The 23,464-nt window shown below is 36.7% G+C and overlaps 1 protein-coding gene across 3 annotated transcripts in view; it reads right to left on the minus strand.

Moving 5' to 3' along the window:
• LOC107585030 (parvalbumin-7-like) overlaps positions 1 to 23,464 on the minus strand; it is a 45,603-nt gene that overhangs the window by 503 nt on the left and 21,636 nt on the right. The window contains exons 1-4 of one of the 3 annotated variants that reach the window (XM_016271847.1): positions 19,590 to 19,608; positions 2,200 to 2,268; positions 859 to 991; positions 614 to 723 (exon numbers count right to left, since the gene is read on the minus strand). In XM_016271847.1, the coding sequence (XP_016127333.1) occupies positions 614 to 723; positions 859 to 991; positions 2,200 to 2,260 (304 nt within the window). In that variant the 5' untranslated portion in view covers positions 2,261 to 2,268; positions 19,590 to 19,608. Of the gene's footprint in view, positions 1 to 613; positions 724 to 858; positions 992 to 2,199; positions 2,269 to 6,543; positions 6,562 to 19,589; positions 19,609 to 23,464 lie in introns of those variants that run through there. The other 2 variants (XM_016271846.1, XM_016271845.1) reach the window with 2 other exon arrangements.

Consider the following 23,464-nt stretch of genomic DNA (forward strand, 5'->3'; position numbering starts at 1 on the left):
AAGAGATAGAGAGATTATTAGCATTTTTGATAAAGTGCATAATATGGGTTAGTAGAAGTGTCATAAGGACTCCAGGCAATAATTTAAAATGTAATCAGTTCTGAAAACTTTGTGTATGTCTGATTCAATTGACTCTTATGAACCAGTTCTTTTTAATGAGTCAATCTAAAAGATTCACACTTGTTTGTGAGTTAGCAGTTTGAATTAGACTCACTAGTCACTCACTCAGTGAATCATTCAATGAAGTGGGATTTGAATCGTGATCTTTTTTATTCTGTAGCAAGAACAGACTTCCATATGAATCAACTATGAATCCTTACTTGAAAATTAAAGATTTAAATAGTCTTTTTGTTTTTTGTCTGGAGCCCTGCCCATTCAAACTGAGGAAGCGTGTTGAGATTTGAAACCAGGTATATTTACTCACTAATCAAAAACTAGACTAACACAGCTTACACTTTTATAAAGAACTAGTATGTTTTTTATATTTGAAAATAAATTGTTTTCTTATCACTTATCAAGTAAGTCAGGGCTCCCACTGGTGCCCCCTCAAAAAAAGAAAGAAAGAAATAAATAAATAGATGTGTTGCTGTTCCGGTATATTCTTTTATTTTACCTTCTGCTCCAATCTTTCCATCTCCATCTTTGTCCGCAGCCTGCAGGAATGCTTTGGTCTCCTTATCGCTCAGGTCTCTCCCGTCTGCAGCGAAATGCTTGAAAACAAACCTGCACAGAGGAAACAGGGCGAGTCTTAACACCTTTCAAACGTATTGTGTGCTCACCTTTACTCTGAGAGTTTCAATTACAAATCTTACGGGTTACAAGTTATCTGTTTGTAGTGTAGAAATGATGTAGTCTTACTTAAGTTCCTCCTCCTCTATAAAGCCACTATTGTCTGCATCCAGAACGTGGAAAGCCTTATTCACATCTTCAGCCGACTTCGCCTTCAGTCCGACCATCTCAAAAAACCTCTTGGGGTCAAATGAGTCGACGGCTACAAGAAGGAAAAAGCAGAGAGAATCACTGACATTTTGTCTGGAAACTTGGAGGAGTTTACATGAAAATGCATATTTTGTCATCTTTTCCTCACCCTTATGTCATTCCAAACCTATTTGGCTTTGTTTTGTTGAACACAAAAGGTGAATTTTCTTGATATAATGAAAGTAAATAGAGTTTGGGACTGTCAAGCTTTAAATAGAACAAAAAAAGCACCATAAATGTATCATAAAAGTGGTTTGTGCTAATTGTGCACTATATTCCAAGTGTTCTGAAGTCACATAATAGTTATGTGTGACAAACAGACTGAAAACAGACGGAAAAAAACAGACTTATGGTTTGGATCCCTTAAAACCTGCCCTGGCTCTCTAATCAAATATGGTGGCATTAGACAGGTTTGATATAGTGGAGTGGAATATTTTCAGTAAAATTGTTTGAAATATAGTGCATGAGTCATGTGAACTACTTTTATGGTGCTTCTTTGCCATTTTCTAGTTTAATAATCCCAGTCCCTGTCAACTTTCATTATAATAAAAAGAAAAGAACCAGGATATTAAATTACAATTTTGGCTTCTAACAATTATAAAAACAAGATAATAAACATAAAACAATTATTGCGCTGCTTTCCATTTTGCAATGATGTTCTCGTTTGTCATTTGCATTATACATTTTTTTTAAGTTTTCAAAGTCAAAGAGTCATGATCTTTCTGTAATTATGTAATAATAGTTTTTTTTCTGTAATTATGGTGGAAGTTATGATTTCTCTATTACTAGCAAATGACAGAATAAAGGGCCATTCAAACAGAATGCATTTTGAATTTAACAGGAGATGCATGGCAATGGAATGTAAAAACGCAAACTCTCACACACACTTTTCAAGAGTTGAACTTTTACAATTTTGCTGCAATGCTCATTTCCGTGTCATGCTTGAAACGCTGCAAAATATGTAAAATGTGATCGCAATGGTCTGACATCTAGCACACAGAAAAAGGGGGAAAACAGCACAGCTGAATGAAAAAAGTGAACAGCCCCTAAAAAAAGGTTTTTACAAAATGTACACTTATATTTACAATACTTATAAAAATTGTGATTAATCTTTCTGCAGACTATTTGTTTTCAGATTTTTAAACCATATTTTAGAGTAAGAGTACATATGTGAAGGAAAAATGAAAGCATGGAACTCAGGATGGTACGAAAAAAAATCACCTTGAAAGGCATCCAGGGCTTTCTTAATGTCATCAGGGTTGAGGATGCTGTTCATCGCCATTTCTACAACTGCAAAAGGAGACACAGGCAGAGAAAAAGAAAGAAAAATCAGCATTGATGTACTGTATAATAAAAAAAGCAATGCACCATGAAATTATGCAGCTGACCAGCGCAAGATCATGAAGAGAAGGAATTGATAAAAGGCCTTCAAGAAGTCATAAATTATGAACTAGTTTCGAGGGGTGAGAGAACGTCAATCACTTGATGTGTGTGTGTGTGTATGTGATTCTTTTAAACCACACAGCTCAGGTCCAACTCCAGATCAGAGGGGAAAACATCTTGAAGTTTTCTATGTCTGCCATCACATCCTGCAAAACAGAGGCTCCAGTGCCCACAATCCTTCAGTGTTTCCACAGGTGAAATCTGACTGCCAGAGACATTACAACTATCAGGTGTATGCTGATTTAAAATGGTCATCCAGAGATCGGCTTTGCATCAGAGTCTGGCTTCAGTCCAAACCAGCAGCTGAGAGACAATCTCAGAGAGCCCAGAGTCAGAGAGCCCAGAGTCAGAGATCGAGATCAAAGATGACTTTAGCTGGAAATATGTTTTTAATCAGCACACATTCAGTGAACGCTTCCTCAGCAAATGACTCACAGGTTTAGACTGATAGTAAGCTAATAGACTGCACTTAAAGGGGTCATATGATGCGTTTTCAATTTTTCCTTTCTCTTTGGAGTGTTACAAGCTCTTGGTGCATAAAGAAGATCTGTAAAGTTGCAAAGACTAAAGTCTCAAATCCAAAGAGATATTCTTTATAAAAGAGTCAGCCACGCCTACCTAAAATGGCTCGTTCTAACACGCCCCACATATCTATGTCACTATGTGGGAAGATTTGCATAATGCCGCCCAAATGTTCACGCAAAGAAAGAAGGCGTAACTTTTATTCTTGCTGTAGTTTTGTTGTTTCCACTGCCATGTCGTAAAAGACGCTGTGTGCTTCATTGTGAAAGCGAAACTACTTTGTTTGGTCTTCCAAAAGAGGACGATATCTGCTTCGTCATGCCTGGAGCTGATCCGTGCTGGTCGATGAGGAAATACTACAACTTTGCGCTGTCGATCGCTGGATCAGCTTTTCACCGTGGACGAAGCGGAGTCCAGCCCGGAGTCGTCACATGTCCTTCCGGACGCTCCTTCGTCGAAATCGCCGGCCGCGCCGTTCTCAAGCCCACCCGCCTCTGCTCACTCTAACCCTCCGGCCGTTCCTCACTCTAGCCGCCGGCCTCTGCTCATAAACACATTTCATTACACCAAATACACAAAATACTGTTCTTTTTAGCAGCATCATATGACCCCTTTAAGGTTCTTAAGACAGATGATCATTTCCACACAAGTCACTGTCAGACTTTACTTTAAAAAGTTTCTTAAAAGGTTTTTTATTAGTCTTCTCTGCTTCTTTCTTCTGTTTTACTGATACTCCTTCACCCGCTCACAGTTACAAACTCCTCATTGTCCTTTTTCCCACACCAGGCAGTATGGGTAATGTGCAGGTGCACAGTGAAAGTACAGACTGTATTTCTTCCTTTCATCTGGCTTCTCGTTTCATTGATCTGGATCAGGTGGGGGTCAGCATGGGCAAAAATGAGCTTCAGCTCTGCTGACTGGAACACAGCGCGACTGCTGACTTCCCTCAATGACGTTTGGTACAGCGAGATCTGCTCAACGAATTTGAAGGTTTAATGTTGGAGTCAGCTGAGCTGGCAAAGCCAAACATGCAGCACAACTGTTTTCAACACTGATAGTAAGAAATGTTTTTTATTTTTTGAGCAGCAAATTAGCATATTAAAATGATTTCTGAAGTCACACTGAAGACTGCAGTAATGATGCTGAAAATGCAGCTTTGTATCACAGGAATAATTTTAAAACATTAAAAAGAAAGTTATTTTAAATTGTAATAATATTTCACAATAGTACTATTTTTACTGTATTTTTGACTTCTTTCAAAAACTGATCCCAAACTTTTGAATGATGCATAGTACCTCCACATTGTGCTGTGAGTGGGTTTGATTACGTAACACTGGTGGGCTTTGTGTGGTGCTCATCAACCTACTCTAGCTCTGTTTGGACCAAATCTAGAACCTGAGATCCAGATGGAAAGCAAGATTACATGTGTCATTTAGATGACGCTTTTATCCAAAGCCACTTGTCCTCCACATATTACCAGGACAGTCTCTCTGGTGCAACCTGGGACATAAAAGAACTTGTTCCCTACAATGCTGCTACTTTATTGATCACTTTTCTCAGTGTTTGAACCTCAACCTTTCAGTTATCCCCCTAGATCTTTAGTCAATAGGCTTCACTGCCCCTAAATGCTCCTTCAGTGATACCATACCAGACAGCACGTCTACTGAAATGAGAATCTAATTATAAGACACACTATTCTGGGAATAATAAAAGAAGAACTGAAAGACACAAGCAGATTGACAACTCACTAACGGTCTCCTAGGGCTGGACAACATTCACAATTGGTATTTGAAAGTATTTGAAAAATAGATAAGAAGATGAAGTAACAAGACGGATCTATCTATCTATCTATCTATCTATCTATCTATCTATCTATCTATCTATCTATCTATCTATCTATCTATCTATCTATCAATCTATCAATCTATCCATCTCCTTACATTCAAATATTAATTGCAAGTCAGTATCCTGTTTGCTATCTTAATTCAAAATCAGGAATTTAAATGGAATTTAAAAAGCATTTTCTATTCAATTCCAAATGCACAATCCACACACAGACATAAGCACAGCTAGAAAAGAAGCAGGTGAATGGCATCTCAATCATATGAGGGGCTATACAGAGTTTCAGAAACGGCACAGACCATGAAGCTTGAAAATTTTTCATATTTTGCTGCAAGAACGGTCTGATTTTGCTCCATCTGCATAAAAACCAGGAGATTAGTTTCTGCAAACTGAGCAGAATGTTAAATCTGTTTCTTTCTCCTACAAAATAATGTTTTGCACACTATTATAAGCCTGACAGAGACTTTCAGTGAGAACTGCCATTAAAGGCAGTCATTAAGACGGAGTACTCAGAGATACATTGAAATAAATATTCAAACACTTATATCAAATGTAAAATTGAGAAAGAAAAAAAAAAACTAACAACGTAAGGTGACCAGATTTCTGAAAATGAAAACAGTTGTCAAAATATCACAGACATCCCACTTGTGATTATCTATGAATTAAAAAACAGGGACAATATATATTTGAATATTTTTGTTTTTAAATGGGTGTGGGTTCCATATATTAATAGCATAATTAATAATGACAGTGAGGTTTGAGGATCAAACTTACGCTAGCTTTTTTTAAAATACAATTTATGAAAAAACACACAAGTAAATAGTATCTCTTGCAAATAGTAAACATCGAAATAGGATTATAACAAAAGGAAGGCTTTACGAAAAAACATAAATACAATACATATGAGAACATATGATAAATAAAACCGTATTTAACAAATATGTTCAATATATTCTAACTGTATTTAACATTTTCACGAGGTGTGAGTACAGTAATTACAACTTTTCAAATTGTATGTTTATGCTTTTGGAAATTGATCTTTTCTATCCCTAATCAGGCTTATTATTTTGCATTTTAGGATCATTTTGACCACAAAGTATGTGTTTTCTGCCAATGTAATTGTGCAAGTGTACTTGATTAGTTTATTATTTTTTAAATTAACGTTATTCATATCGGAGTTGTAACGGCGGAAGTTTCAGGAATGTTAAATATTGTGTGCAAAACAATCCCGCAGCCTAACCATGCCTCGTTATACAATGAACACAAACAGTATTACTTTGTTTTAACATGTATAGTTAGTATGTGACTACATTGAAACCAGTAACGGATTGATCAGTATGTTATAGCTCGCAGCGTCCTCTGCTGGTCAAAATAATCACAGTCATACGGTAATTGGTCGGGCATTTACAGTGTATTTGGGGGTTGTGCTGTAAAACGGGGACATTTCCGGAGACGGCTCCATTCCTAGGCCCGTCCAAAAACCGGGTCTGTCCCCGGGAAACGGGGACGTATGGTCACCCTCACACAAACGCTCGTTCTTTTACGCAACTTTTCACACAGCAGATTTATCTCAGATAACGTTAAGTAACTGAAGTAAACAACTCAAGTACGCAACTCGGATAAACAATTCAGGTAAATGATAACACTAACAGACGTCTATATGACATAACAATTATGCTAAAGTTACACAACAGTTGGACATTAAAGCATATGAGTTACAGTCCTTCTCCTCTGAAATCTGAAATCATTTTTACTAACCTTTAGGAGCAAAAGAGACAGAAGAGTTGGTTTTTACTCAGAAAGTCCGGTGTGTTGTGTGAGGATGCGCTGCAGTCGCCATGGCAACTCTCAAACTGTCAACTGCCATTCTGAATTTAAAAAATGCAGCTCTATTCCCTTCAGTGTACACTCATTATAACACAATAACGTGACATTTTAATGTACATTTTAATACACACACATGTAAATAATAAATGATATGCAGTGCAGTGCAGACAAATAATATAATATTCTTGAGACCAAAATTCAATGTGGGGCCTGACAGAGTTTTGAACAGGTTTTGGTAACAGACATACCTCAGCCGAGGTGTCGCCGTTTGTAATGCTTACTTAAGGTTAAAGGTGTGAGACGTGGGTATAAGAGAAAGAGGAGGGAGAGAGAAACATGTCCCAGTTCCTCTTTTTTGATCTTACAGGGCTTCACACATCTGTTTTAATAAATAAAATAGTGTCTTGCTCCAGGCCTGGATTAAAGTACGTCTTTGCACCTAATTAAACCACACTGTTTATATATCGTTAATCTCAGTTTCTCTTTACAAAGCCCTTCCTCTCTTCTATCTGATTTTATTTCTTAATTTTCACACCCCTCTTGGAGATGTCATCGACCCTCTTTGATATCTCTCCTCACTCTCCCATCAGTCTCTTGATAAGCATCTCTCTAATGATCCCATTCTCTCTGTTTCCATCCCCATCCACTCCTCTTCTTAATAAATTAAGTCGCTCAGTTAACAAAAATACCCTAGTGGGTGCTTTTTGCCCTGTATGGGTCTAAATGTTAAGTTTTAATTCTACATGTTAAGAAAGTGACTAGTAACGCTAACATGCATGTCCAAAGTATATTTTGATACCAGCCCACAAAGGGGTCAGTGAAATCAAAATTAAATACTGTGGCATGCTATGGGTCCCAATACTGTGCACTGCAGAGGATAGATTTACCCTATCAACGAAGATACAGTACTATATACTACTGTATGCATTAGAATGTAGCCTATGCCTCATAATGGTTGAAAAAATAAGTTAAATGAAATACAGTAAAATACACATATCAAATAAATATTAAGCTAGTTTTTGTTAACTGAATTATGTGTATGTGTGTGTGTGTGTGTGTGTGTGTGTGTGTATTTATATATATATATATACTTTTCTTTAAAAAAAAGAAATTAGAAATGTTGCTTTGGCGACTAACTAACTTGAAACAAACTAGAAATAAATAAAAAGTAAAAACTGAAACTGAACTAAACTAAAACTGGAATAAAATACATTTAAATTAGCTACAAATTGAAAACTAAAATGAAAACGAATGAAAATATTAAACTATTATTAAATATGAAGCTATATTAAATATTAAAATATGAAATACTAAAATGAAAATATTAAAATAAAATCTTTTTCAAAATATTATTAAACCGTATAATAGTACACAAATACTAAAATATCGCTGATACAAAATAACTTATGATGCTGCGGATGACACAATGCAGTGTCCTGTAATGTTTGTCACAAATATACATGGAAAAAAACTGTTAATTATTCTAATTATCATAGGGTAATAAAGATAATTAATAAATAATAAAATGTCAAATACATTTCTAAATTAAATTTCTAAATTAAAAAAAGGCAAAAATACAGTTTAATGGCCAATACTACTACTACTTTTACTAATAATAATAACTTCATTATATACACGATTTTAACTAAATTTTCTTAAAAATAACAGTTGTGTAATAAAAAACAAAAAAAAGTTTGTTCACTGAATTAATTTTTTTTGCCCCGGGAAAAAAAAAAAAAGAGGACCTTTTAATGTCCATTCAACCAGAAATATGAATCTACACTATAGAGATACTGCAATTACTAGCTCCATCTATGAGGGATGGTGCAACAAGCCCCAGAAGACTTGTTCTTCTTTGTGTCTTTCACGTCTCATGCTGGTTGTTTCCCAGAAGGCACCATTCTTCTTGTAAGGCTTTCCCCTTTCCTCCCACCTCAAAGTCTCCAATTCCTCTTCCTGAGGGCTAATTTGATCTCTCTGCAGCTCAGCGAAACCCCGAGGCCCTGGAGAACCATCTCTAATCCTGCAGCATCGCTGGGCGTAACTGTCAACCCTCATGAGCCCCGCTGGCAGCAGGGCCAGGGAATGTCGAGATTGCCGGAGATGAAAGAGAGCTGAGAGAGAGAGGCATCGGCAATGACAGCCGCGGCTACAGCTGCCATGTGGAGAGCTGCCCTTAATGCCCTAATCTCAAATCCATTTGACCTCTAGGCTCAGTCAAAACCTGCAAACGGTTGCTTTTAACACACTAGTACTTACAAACATACAGTACATCTGCAGGACAAGGGTATTTAGTGAAGTGTCACGTATTATAAGAGCGTGTGTTGGGGAAGTTACTTTGAAACAGCAGCTCCTCATACAGGCCACTCATAATTTAAAGCAGATCAACTAAAGTCAATATCCATTTGATCAAGTAGGCAATTAGCTATGCTACAAGCTACTAAGCACCCTATACTGTCTTTTTACGTGTTGCATCGTGGCGCGTAAACATAAAACCATGTCTGCATTTGTGATTGGAGAAATGACAAACAACAAGCGTTACTCTACACTGCTCAAAACTCGTGTTTGAATCGTCAGTGGCAAATCCTTTAAATATGAAAACGTACTTACAGTCTGTGAGTCAGAACAGCCGGCATTGTAGTCTACTCTACCAGGATCAGGAAACAGTCCTCCATAAAATGTACTGCACACATCTGAATATTTGGGTTGAACTGTTCTGGAACAGTGTTGTAAATACAACTTAACCACTGATTTCTAGTCGTGTCCTCTTTTGGAAGGCCAAACAAAGTAGTTTCACTTTCACAACGAAACACACAGCGTCACACACGGCGGGCTTGAGTGAGCAGAGGCCGGGGGATAAAGTGAGGAACGGCCGGAGGGCTAGAGTGAGCAGAGGCCGGCGGCTAGAGTGAGCAGAGGCAGGCGGGCTTGAGAACGGCGCGGCCGGCGGATTCAACGAAGGAGCGTCCGGCAGGCTTGCAGCAACCACATGTGACGACCCCGGGCTGGACTCCGCTTCGTCCACGGTGAAAGCCTCTTAACTTTTATAAAGAATATCTCTTTGGATTTGAGACTTTAGTCTTTGCAACTTTACAGATCTTCTTTATGCACCAAGAGCTTGTAACACTCCAAAGATAAAGGAAAAATTGAAATCGCATCATATGACCCCTTTAAAAATTTCTTTGAACATTAAATTTCAATAGCAAAATATCTTAATACTTTCATTTTAATAATAATTAACAAATGTGACCCTGGACCACAAAACCAGTCATAAGGGTCACTTTTTTAAAATTGAGATTTATACATCATCTGAAAGCTGAATAAATAAGTTTGTTAGGATTGGACAATATTTGGCAGAGATATAACTATTTGAAAATCTGGAATCTGAGGGTGCAAAAAAATCAAAATCAAGAAAATTGCCTTTAACGTTTTCCAAATTAGGTTCTTAGCCATGCATATTGCTAACCAAAAATTAAGTTTTGATATATTTACATTAGGAAATTTACAAAATATCTTCATGGAACATGATCTTTACTTAATATGATTTGTGGCATAAAAGAAAAAAATTTTTTTTTTTGACCCATACAATGTATTGTTAGCTATTGCTACAAATATACCCCAGTGACTTAAGACTGGTTTTGTGGATTTGTGGCATAAAAGAAAAAAAAAATAATTTTGACCCATACAATGTATTGTTAGCTATTGCTACAAATATACCCTTGCTACTTATAACTGGTTTAGTGGTCCAGGGTCACAAATATTATCTACAAGATGTATGATAATTTCCAATCTGGGTAAATTTATTTAGCACAAAACAACACAGATCTCAATTAGGGCTCAGCTGGTGCTAGCAACACTAGTGATTCTCATGTAACATACAGTACACTATAATAAAATGTATTTTGAAAGCATTGTATGCTTTGAATGAAGACAAATGAATACATGTGAAATAAACAATTATTGTCCAGCTCACTCTGCTGCAGTGTGACAGAAAATAAAAAGCAATGTAGCGTTTTGTTCTGCTTCAGTGCTACTTGTTGGAAAAATGAGCTTGTTAAAAGGAAAGCTACACTCAAAACAACTGAGCTACTGTCATGCTACTGAAATATGTAGTTCTGTTGATTAAAAATGCAATAAATAAATAAATGCCATCTTCAAGTGTAAATCTAACAATTGAGTTACACTGAGGAATTCATTCACTTTTCTACCTGCTGTCAGTGTTATTTTTATCAAATAATTGTATTTATAAATATTGTATTTATGTACTTATTTATAATTTCTAATAATTGTAAAATAATAATTCTATAAACTAAACTAAAATACAATATAAATATTAGATGCAACATTTAAACTTCAACATTTTTCTTTGGCAGCTCACTGAAAGTTTAAGTTAAAGTACTAAAACATAAAATGAGCAAAAAGGAATATTAATACAACGTGGCGTAACAAAATAAATCACATCAGAAAAATGTAGATGTTCGTTTTTTATTGTAGGAGACAGAGTATTCAATCATTTCATTTTACAAAGCCACTTCACGAGCTTCAGAAATGCGTAAATGTCAAAATAAAAATAAATGATGTTTCAAAATAATAATAAATACCATAATAGTATAAATAACACTGTTTCCTGATCCTAATGCAAAGTCTTATTCCACCCTCTAGTTCCATATGTTATGAATCAGTATATATTGTTAAAGGGGTCCTATTATGCTCTTTTACAAAGTCTTTGTAAAAGAGCATAATATTTCAACCCCGATGATTGTAAGCACTCTAAGTTCGTCTGCGTTGGGAAAGCTAGCGTGTCTGCGACATAGTGATAACACTCGTTGCCTTCTCTAGTGCAGCTCAACCAGGTCTCGTCCCATTCATCCATATTTGTGATATCACAAATCCCGGAAAATATGCGTTGTAGTCCAAATGAGTCGTTCGTTGTAGTTTTTGAAAAGTGATTTCTGTTAAATAAAATATCTCCTTTTGAAGTGGACTTTGAGCTTTGTAACTTTGCAGATCTTTTTTATGCTCAAAAAGCAACATTACAGACTAACCAAAGTTGAAAAAGTGAAAAAGCAGAATAGGACCCCTTTAAGACAAATTTGGCCTTAATCTACTAAATATCGGGGCAGCAATGACTTTATTACCTGCGACACAATTACCAGGGTGTACATTAAACTGTTGCTTGCCTTGCATTCTATATTATTTATTTTAATCTGTTTTGCATCATGATATTGTCAGACTCTGTTCTGTGTTTTGTGTGTGTTTCGCTCTCCATGTGTTTCCATGCCAATATTTGGTTTTCCTGTTCCTGTTCCCATTATGAGTTCATTAGTCTCCACCTGTGTATATTTGATTCAGGTGTGTTTGATTTACTCCCTCGTTATATCTTGTATTTAATGCGCTGTTTCTTTGTCGAGTCTGAATGTCATTTCCCGTTTACGTGTGTTCCTTGTGAAGAAAATAAAGTATTATCATCGAGAGTTCCCTTCCGTCTCCTTGTTCCTCACAGTAGGAAGCGTGACAGATATACACATAAAATGGAATTCAGAAAAGGTGAAGGCATTAATTTAAATATAACGAATACATAAATATAAATAAATGAATAAATAATACAATTGCAACATATACGTAAATGTAATGAAATAAAAAACAAAGTGTATTTTTTAATCTTCTCCAAATACTTTAGCTCTATTTTTCATAGTGCGTTGGGGTAATCTCTAAAATGTATTTGTTTTAGTGCACAAATCGAGTTTTACAGGGATAGAGGCCGTGAAATGGTGACTCCCTGGGGAGTGTGCTGACTACTGAACTGGGGAGCAGATTGAAACACACCCATAAGCCTCACTGAAGACACAACCAGGGGAGGAGAAGAAGTGCATGTCTTGAACAGGAGGAGGGAGGGATGGAGAGACTTCAAAGGCACTGAGTGTGTGAGAAAGAGAGGAAGACAGTCCAGCTACGGAGAGGAACAGAGTGTGTAGAGGAGTGAGATGCTTTTCAAACAGTTGAGCTGCTGCTTTACAGAGCCCTGATCTCGCTCTGACAGCCTCTGATGAGCTGCACACTGAGACGCCAACAGACCAGACAAAACCAGATCAGATCAGACAAGACCGGCCCAGCTCAGCACAAACCGGACTACTGATTAGCTAAGACTAGAGATGTCCAAAATACTGGTGTATTGACACTAAGCAGCTACAAAAATGTAACAATGCTAGTCTTTCTACAGTATTTGTTCAAATGCACTTTCTTTGTCTTAAAAAATGATATAAACAGGCAGTATACACTTTGTTTTAATATACTGGATTTGATGTGGTAGTTTTACGCAGCCTGCTGCAGTCTATAATTTCATTAATATAATTCAATCAACAATACCGACAAGAAAATGAGAAAACCACTGACTGCGCTTCATTTATTTCTTTGTTTATTACTGATGACCGTTTACTTCAATAATTACTTGCAAACACTTGGAGCTATGTTTATTTAATAGAAAAATAATCGAAGGCTACACGCCATAATTTGAATTTCATTCGTTTTTATTTATATCATTTAATAATTAAATAAATAATGGTGTTTAATAGCATATTGAATTTGCTGTTGTATCGAGAATCGTGAAATATAACTTGGTTTTGACTACAAACATTTTAGAAAGACCAACCAAGACTGGCAAAAACCAGACTTGATCTTACTATCAAAGAATATCTGCATGATGTACACAGCAAGACACATTTTGAAAAAAAAAAATTATGATAAAAATATTTCTATGTATTGTGTATATATGGCATAACAAAAAATGTAAAATGGCTTACACTACATTAAAAAATTTGGGGGTTGTAAAATAATAATGCTAATCAAAGCTGCATTTATTTGATCAAAAAATACAGTAAAAACAGTAATTTTGTGAAATACAATATTTTCTATTAGAATATATTTTAAAATGTAATTTATTCCTGTGATGCAAAGTTGAATTTTCAGCATCATTACTCCAATCTTTAGTGTCACATGATCCTTCAGAAATAATTCTAATAAGCTGATTTGCTGCTCAAAAATATATTTCTTATTATTATCAACATTGAAAACAGCTGTTAATGTTTAATGCTTAAATGTTTTGTGGAAACTGCAATACAGTAATTTTTTACATTTTCAGAAAGTTCCAAAGAACAGCATTTATTTGAAATAGCTGCTTTTACTGTCATTTTTATCAATTTAATGTGCACTTGCTGAATAAAAGTATACATTTCTTATCGCTGCTGCAAACCTGAAGATGAGGTGATCGCGTGATCATGCTGTAATCAGGCACACTGAAGAAAATAGAAGTGAAAATACAACAAACTAATGGAACGTTCTGCATTCTCTTTCACACGCAATGCAGGCAAAAACATGACATGGTGGGACTGGTTCATAACCGGATGCCTCTGGCAGCTTTGTAATGGGAATACAGTATTCAGTGACAGAAACACAGCCACACACGCACACTCTTTATTCATACTGTCTCAGAGATCAAGAGAGGAAAAGAAACAAAAGAATATTCCACTCCGCCTTCATCAATAATGAACACACGGGAGGGAAGGAAGCACAAACATTAACAACAAATAGCAGTGAAAATGTCGCTGGAGGTAAAAACACACATTTTATAAAGAAGCTAAGCAAGGTCTGCTCAAGCTGAAGACCTTTACAAACAAGTGCGACAGCACAAAGGTCAGCAGCAGACTCTTCTCTCTCTCTTTATCTCAGAGGCGTTTCTCTCTGGCTTTCTTTTAAAATGGATCGACTGCTGTTTTTCAAAGTAAGCTGGAGTACATATACTTCATGATACTTCATGAATTTTTTATGCATCTACTTTGGGAGAGTCAAGGTTTTCGGAACAGTATGTGAATGAGATGGTGCAAACAAAACGTAATTACAGTAGCAGATATAAACAGGACTGTAACACAAATCACACTAATTGTACATAACATTATCAGAATAGGGATAAGCATAGCTGTTTCACCAAATAATATTTATCCAATTCAATTTAAATTAGACTTCTGGGAACACTTTTGTGTCACAACTCAAATTAATAATTATTTGTAGACTTGCTGATTAATTGAAACAAGCAGTCTGAAACAAATGTTTAATGTTTCCAATTCTGAATATGTGATTCAGTCAGCAGTTTTCTATAAATACCTTTTTTTTTTATATTCCATTAAAGGCTATCATTTCAATTGAATTACAAGTCAAATATTAACTTTCGCCATATCTAATGTTTAAAGGGCACCTGTTGTGCCCCTTTTTACAATATGTAATTAAAGGCACAATATGTAAAAAAAAATTATTAAAGGGGTCATATGATGCTGCTAAAAAAATATTATTTTGCGTATTTGGTGTAATGAAATGTTTATGCGGTTTAAAGTAAAAAAAACACATTATTTTCCACATACTGTACATTATTGTTTCTCCTCTTTGCCCCGCCTTTTTGAAACGCGTCGATTTTTACGAAGCTCATTGGTCTGAAAAAGCGAGGTGAGCTGTGATTGGCCAGCCATCCAGTGCGTTGTGATTGGCCGAATACCTCAAGCATGAGACGGAAATGTTACGCCCCTCACCATACTGTTGATGCCGTGTCCAGGCCGGAGCGATGAAACAAAAAACATGAAAACCCATTACAAACGAGGCATTTGTTGCGTCCAGTGGGGACATAATTACTGATTATAATGACTTATACTGTCTTTTTACGAGTTGCGTTGCATTGCATCGCGCCGCGTACACATAAAACTCTGTCTGCATTTGTGATCGGAGAAATGACAAACAACAAAGGCTACTCTACACTGCCCAAAACTTGCGTTTGAATCATAAGTGGCAAATCCTTTAAATGAAAACGTACTTACAGACTGTGAGTCAGAACTGCCGGCATTTTAGTCTACTCTCCCAGAATCAGTAAACAGTCCTCCATAAAATGTGCTGCACACATCTGGATATTTGGGTTAAACTGTTCTGGAACAGTGTTGTAAATACATCCACTGATTTGTAGTCGTGTCCTCTTTTGGAAGACCAAACAAAGTAGTTTCACTTTCACAACGAAAAACATAGCGGCCTAGCGTGAGCCGAAACCCCGGCTTAGCGTGCGCTGAGGCCGGGATAGAGTGAGCTGAGGTGGCAGGGTCGAGCCCGGGCTGGACTCCGCTTCGTCCACAGTGAAAGTTGATGTATTCCCTCAGCGACCAGAACAGATCAGCTCTAGACATGACGAAACGGATATCATCCTCTTTTGGTAGACCAAACAAAGTAGTTTCGCTTTCACAGCGAAGCACACAGCGTCCAAAGAGAAAGGAAAAATTTAAATCGCATCATATGACCCCTTTAAAATATCCAAAAACCACTAGAACAGTGGAAATATTTTGCTGAATTGTGTACTTACATTATCCCAGATGTTTCGAAGAATGTTTAAATCCAGATAAATAAGCAATTTTAACTAGTGACACGGACCGTGTCCATAATGTCATTGTGTCGCCTGCCAATGACGTCATACACCCTAGATTTCCAGTTTTGTAGAAAACATGGAAACACCAAAGACTCTTTAATATGCTATGCATTTTATTAGACAGGTGATGACCGCACAGAGTAGCATTATAACAGAACGTTTAAAATGTATCTAGTGTAAAGAAATTTAACTCTTTTATTTTAGTTTAGGTTTTCAGAGGGGGAATCGAATCTGAAGATTCAAGATCAACCTGATTGAACTGATTCCAAAATTTATAGTTTACACTTTATCTCAGGCCCACAGTGTCTGTGCAGTTTCAGTTCAAAATACCCCACAGATCATTTATTATATCATTTTGAAAATGCCTATTTTGTGTGAAAGCACAAACATGCTATTTTCGTGCATGTTTCTTTAAATGCAAATGAGCTGCAGCTCCCCGCCCCCTATTCTGGAATATGACTGTGCCACAGATACTCTGCTAAAAAACATCTACGTATATGAACATTAGGGCTGCCCCCTAATAGTCGACTAACCATTAGTTGACCAGAAGAGGCTTGGCCGACCAAAATTTTAGCTTAGTCGCAGAAAAATAAATAAATAAAAATCCCCATCTGCGAAGTCACGCAGATCATCCAAACGCTCGCCTATCATTCATTGACCTCAAATATGACTTATAATCTGAAATATGTTAGTAGCAGCAACTTTACATTAATCTAATGTTGACCTAGAGAAATTTGCGCTATTAAAGTGTTTGTGCGGAGTGTGGAAGCTGCACAGTAGTGCGCTCACTGGAGGACAGATGGAGGCACCAGTGCGCTCACTTGCCCTTAAAACACTGCCTCATTTTTGCTCATACAGATAAGACTAATACATCCTTCAAATCTGTAAAGACTCTAAGTTTATCTGTGTTGCACAATAACAACAAAACATGGCACTTTTGTAAAATAATGAAAGCAGACAGAATGCGCTTTCTGTCGCTCTGTGAACTTGAGCGCGAAACTCCAAAACTCTGTGTATACTTGCCTTACAGACATAAAAAATATATCTATATCTATATATCTGTAATAAGTGACAACAGTGCAATATATAGTCCCTATACTGCTGTCTACACTGTTAATATGACCCAAACAATAAAATGAAAAAAGAAAATCACTCTGCTCTGAACTGAATAACGTCTATAGCTGTAATAAGAAGACATTTCTTATGTACACTCTTACAAATAAAGGTGCTTCAAAAGGTTCTTCAAGCGATGCCATAGAAGAACCATTCAGTCAAAGGTTCTCTAAAGAACCATCTCTTTCTTGCATTTTTGTAATCTGAAGAACCTTATTTCACCCCAAAGAACCTTTTGGGAAACAGAAAGGTTCTTCAGATGTTAAAGGTTCTTTATGGAACCATTTAGACAAAAAGGTTCTTCTATGGCATCGTGAAGCACCTTTATTTTTAAGAGTGTAAATGCTACTTTTAAATGCTCTCAGGTTAAGATAAACATGGCGTGGATGTTTACAGTCAACAGTTGTGGGCAGGGCCTGTGCAAAGTGACATCACATTTTACAGATTCTGCGCTTGTTCTGAGACACTGCTTATGATTTATGGGGCTTAAAAAAGGAGCGCATGTTGACGCCAATAGCCTTGTGGGTAGCGCACCGACATATTGTACAGTGCTGTTGCGCTACGGGCATCCCGAGTTCAATTCCCAGCTTGTCGACCTTACCCGATCCCGCCCCCCTCTCTCTCTCCAAGTTTGCTTCCTGTCATTACATTCTCCTATCTCCTATCTAAAAAAAATAGGGCAAAACACCACAAATGAATCTTAAAAAAAGGAGCAGGTGAATTTTTATCATTATAGGGTGGTTGTGTACACACACTGCCAACACAGATTTATGTTCAAACAACATGTAAAGTGAATTTGGCATAATAGGTACACTTTAAATAAAGTTTTTTTAACACTCTCACGAGAGTATAAAATGCAGCATATTTGTCATTGCAGCATCTGCTCTACATGAAAATCTAGAGAAAAAGCCTTATGAAATAATGTTAAAAGGAACACGGTGTTGTTTTATTTCATCATCAGTACTATTAAGTAAACATTTGTGCCAGAATCACCTAATAAACATCTTGCAGAGAGGTACAGCAGCATCTGAGTTGACAGACGCTGTGTCACGCTCTTAGCAGACTGGAGGACACACTACATCAATATGCAAGAACCTTCACAAACTAACTAGATTTGGACAGTTTTAAAGAAAACAAAAACATGATGCTAGGTTGCTGTTGCTAAGTGGTCCAATTCTGGTCCCTATAGATGTACCTCAATATTAACTTATTGTTCACTGAACAATATAAAAAAAACAATATCACACTCTCAGTATACTAATAAAACTAATAGCATGACTGTTATGGCTGCGAGCACATCAGTACAACAGCATTTCCTTGTGTGATATTGCTTAAATAAAAAAGCAAGACAGTTAAGATGATGTAGGAAAGAGTCAAACATTATAGGTCACAAGTGACGAGAAACACACAATGCTACTTTCCAGGCTCTCGTGTTGAAGAGGGCCAACATGTTCCCTCTAACAATACACTCTCTCTGTCTAAAGCCTTGTTCGCACAAGACGAAGATCATGAATGAGAAATTAGTATCGACACATCTTCTGCTGAGCCCAGAAGGAGAGTTTTACATTACTGCATGCTCATTGATCCATCAACTTACTAAAACACAGCCGCATATGAGCAAATACAAAGGGCACAGCAATCCAGCAGTGTGAGTCTATTAACGCTCTGAATGAAGAGATAGAAACACAATATATTTGTAGCTATATGGGCAAATCTGAGGACAGACACATGTGAAAGCTCTTTAATGCCCATCAGGAACTTTATTCTGAAACAACAATCAGTTTAACCTTCTGGGTCTCAGTGAAAGGTCTTTCAGTGTTTAGAGCAGAAGAAAAACATGACAAAAGTAAACGAATGAATAAAAAAAGTAAATAAAAAAGCTCAGTACAGAGAGTCAGACAAATTTTGTCCTTGCAGTCCTGTGCAGCATTGTTACCAAAAATGTTTAGAATATGCTGTGCCTACATTTAACAGTTGTTTCATTTCATTTTTGTAACCCATTTTTTTGTGAAAAGAAAATAATCTGTGCTTTAAAAACTTTTAATAAAACATCTGTCACGCTTCACTGCTACTGTGGAGGAGACGAAGGAGCGAGATGAACTATACACGGTCTTTATTTATCCAAATCAAGAAGTACATGGAACAGGCAGCAGACAGGAGCAGACGGTTCAGGAGGCCATGGCGGAGCAGGCAGCTTGGGGAGCCATGGCGGATCAGACAGTTCAGGAGGCCAAGGCAGATCAGGGGACTCAGGAGGCCATGGCAGATCAGGGGACTCAGAAAGCCATGGCAGAGCAGACAGTTCAGGAGGATAACGGCGCAGCGGTTTCCATGCCGCGGGGGAAAAACGGGAAAACAAAAGAAAACACTTTCAAAAACAGAAATCAAACACGGGGAAAGGGGCGCAGCTTACTGTTTCGGTCCGGAATTCTGTCAAGCTTCACTGCTACTGTGGAGGAGAAAAGGAGAAAAGGAGATGAAGGAGCGAGGAGACGGAGGGAGATGAACTATACACAGTCTTTATTTATCCAAATCAAGAAGTACATGGAACAGGCAGGAACACACACACGTAGCAGGAGGGTTAGACGTACAGTTCCAGACAAGGGAGAATCGAACAGGCTGGAACACAAATAGGGCAGGTAACGAGGGGCAGACAGGTGAGGAGGATAACTAATAACAAGACACACCTGGAAACCATGAACACACAATCAGGACAGGAACAGGAAGGGAATCAAACATTGGCATAAAATAATCATGGAGCACGTGGGGGGAGGAAAACACACACAAAACACGGAACAGAGTCTAACAACATCATTGTTCAAATATTTGGAGCCGGTAAGATTTGTTAAAAAATTTTGACAGAAGCCTCTTATGCTCATGAAGGCTGCATTTTCATTACTTTGATTAAAAATACAGTAGAATCAGTAATATTGTGAAATATTACAAAAGAAATTAAATAACTGTTTTCTATTTTACTGTATTTTAAAATGTAATTTATTCCTGTGATGTCAAAGCTGAATTTTCAGCATCATTACTGCAGTCTTCAGTGTCACATGATCCTTTAGAACTACATTTTTAAAATCCAAATCAACAGCAATTTAATTAGAAATAGCAACCTATTGTGATATTATAAATGTCTTTACCTTCACACACACACACACACACACACACACACACACACACACACACACACACAAATATGTATCATGATGTCTGCATTTTTAAAAGAGAGGATGTTATCATGGCCAAACCACAAAAGACCAGAATTACCTCTTTAAGAATGCATCAATTCAGATAATGAACTGTGGCGTGTGTGCTTTCAGAGAAATTCACTAAAAACAAATGTGCTTTACAGTGAACAAAAATTAATTACTGTTTCCCAAGAGGATAAAACATGCAAACTCCACCACGAACAGTTATTAAGAAATATTGAAAACCTCTAATGGTTTAGTTAATCATTTGCTCCTCAGAGGAGAAGTGATGGAAGAAAGCCAAAAACCTGATTGATTTAAAAGTCCGCATTCAGAGAGTGGAAACAAAACTCATGACAGAATGAAGAGAGACCGTCCAGAACTCATTTCTCTTCACACCAGACACATCAGTTGATAGCCATCAGAAAAGGCCGTCAAGCAGTCTGAGAAAGATGATAGAATGATCATCCAGAGGAAACGGCAGACCTTAGGAAGTTTCAATTCATAAAGCTGTTGGGTTTTGTCAGCTTTTGCTCCGCTCACTGGTGAAGACGAGGACAAAGAAGTAAAGTGAAGTCAACAGAGTGAATCAGGTTCATCAGTACAATCCATCATTGCCTGTGGTGTGCAATGAATCCCAAATACTTCCCTTTCCCTCCCACAATGTTATTAGACCTGAGCTGTGGCTAGTGACTACTAGCTAGTAAAAAAAGCACACATTAGCAGGCGAAATGACACTTTCTGTCAATATGTAATGTAAACAATCACAACTTTTTCCTGTACCAGACCTCAACCTATAGACAAGCTCGACTCTTCACCACAAAAACGCAATATAATAGATCCTTTTCTGATCTTCCTCAACAATCCAGTCCTACACAAGGCATGCTGGGAGCTAGAAATCTACTGCTCAGTTTCAGCAACAAACGTGATTAAGGAAGTCCTAAACATTAAGTTAACTTCCATTTTACAAAATTAAATGGACTGAACACAATGGAATTATATTATGACAAAATGTTCAAGAATTGTTTTGCAGTAGCTCATTTGAATTAAGTAAATTAAACAAGCAGCAAAAATCATTTGTTTTTTAAGTGGAACTTTCAGTCTCCTCTAAATTATTGGCTCTCCATCAGGTGGCCTGGGCCCACTAGGCAAACATCCAAGTGGGTCACATAATGAGTTAAAATGATTAAAATTACTATATTATTATTAATAAAAAATGTATATTATTGAAATGTTAAAAACATATGAAATATAAATACAGTGCCGTGAAAAGGTTTTTGCCCCCGTCCTGTTTTTTTTTTTTTTGCATATTTATCACACTTAAAAAGATTCAGATCATCAAACAAATTTTAATATTACACAAAGATAATGCAAGTAAATACAAAATGCAGTTTTTAAATTATGCTTTCATTTATTAAGGGAAAAAAGCTGTTCAAACCTACCTGGCCCTACACAAACCCCAGTTTGAAAAAACTGTGGCATCATGTGTAATGTTTAAAACACTTCATGATGTTGATAGCAAAGACTGGAATATATTTTAGGTCAAAAGTAATTTAAAATAATCAAAAAGTAGGAAATAGTTTAATAGAAAGGTTTCATGGATGGTAAAGTTTCTACATGGATCCATTGACTCCAATAATAAAACTTTTTTTTTTAGTATGTAGAGTTAATGTAGAGTGAAAAGCCCCTTAAAAACATAAAATGATAGATAGGCACAGCTGTATTTCCTATTAATACAGGAAGTTTGGGAGAGAATGTGTAGGATGAGTCATCAAAATTTTTTGGTCCATTTTCCCAGAAGCAAAAGGCTGTATAACTTCTAAATGCGTATCAGTGTTTCAACTTTTGAGTACACTATCTTATAGGTGGCTTCAAAGTTAAAAGTCATGGACTAAAAGCTACAAAAATCCCATTCTGATTTCATGGGGCCTTAAAAATGCATTAGTGACATTATTTTAAAGATAGATTGTACAAGCATAATATTTCACTGAAAGAATTCTATGGCTTCAGATGATAAAACAAATAGTCTACTATACAAATTGAAATGTGAAAGTGAAAGTATTCTGTCAGGATTTACTCACCCTCATATTGTTCCAGTCCTTTATGACTCTTTTTCTTCTGTGAAACATAATAGAAGATTTATTGAAATACGTTGGGGTCCAAATAACATTTCATGGACAAAAAACCCTGGGACATTTTTCCAAAATATTTTCTTTTGTGTTCTGTAGAAGAAAGTAAGTCACGAGGGTGAGGAAATGATGATGACACTCTCATTTTTGGGTAGACTATCGGTTTTTCCTTTTCAGGGTCCCTTTGGATATTAAGCTTAACTTCTAACTCCTGTATCGAGTGTTGCACTGACGTTGCATTAACATTAGAGACAAGTTCATTGATCCATGCCACAATGTTCCGTACTGCTCCGATTTATCCACTCAGGAATAGAAAGCACAGCTTAATTCAGGTGTGTCCGTGCACAGACGGCGTTCTGTCCTTGTCAGACAAATTGTAGATCTCTTACAGGATTCTAAGAGGTCTGGAATGCCTTCTGCTAAACCAGGACACTCAAACCCAAAACACATTCAGTTGCTGGTCAACTTAGTGTCTGTTAGCATGTGTGTGTGTGTGTGTGTGTGTGAGAGAAAATAAACAGACCATCTGGTATTAAACTTTTTGCTGTGGATGCACATGTGAAACTGTTATATTTCTGCTGAAGTCTAACACAAGTCATTTTAGGGGTTACATCATAAATTGATTTTCTTGATCTTTTGAAGGAGTTTGAGGTGCTATATAAACATACTGTACTTTTCAATCCTGAAAACCTCTTAATCAGTCCAAAAATATTTGGATGGAAATGGAAAAAATGACTAATTATAAAATTGTTGGATTGCTGGCATGATAAATAAATATATCTATCTGAGATGTCTGCCCTCAACACTGAAAAGCTTATATTTTCATGTTACTTCAATGCATAAGCGCTAAATAAATTGGATACAGAAAAAGAAAAGGTCATTGCACATAGAAAAAAATCTTCAAGAATGTGTATTAGGACTCAAGGACCTTAATAAAAATGCTTTGCTTTTGATGAGAATTCATTGTT

This window comes from Sinocyclocheilus grahami, unplaced genomic scaffold (assembly GCF_001515645.1).
Source record: "Sinocyclocheilus grahami isolate Dianchi unplaced genomic scaffold, SAMN03320097.WGS_v1.1 scaffold66.1, whole genome shotgun sequence".
Taxonomy (NCBI): Eukaryota; Metazoa; Chordata; class Actinopteri; order Cypriniformes; family Cyprinidae; genus Sinocyclocheilus; species Sinocyclocheilus grahami.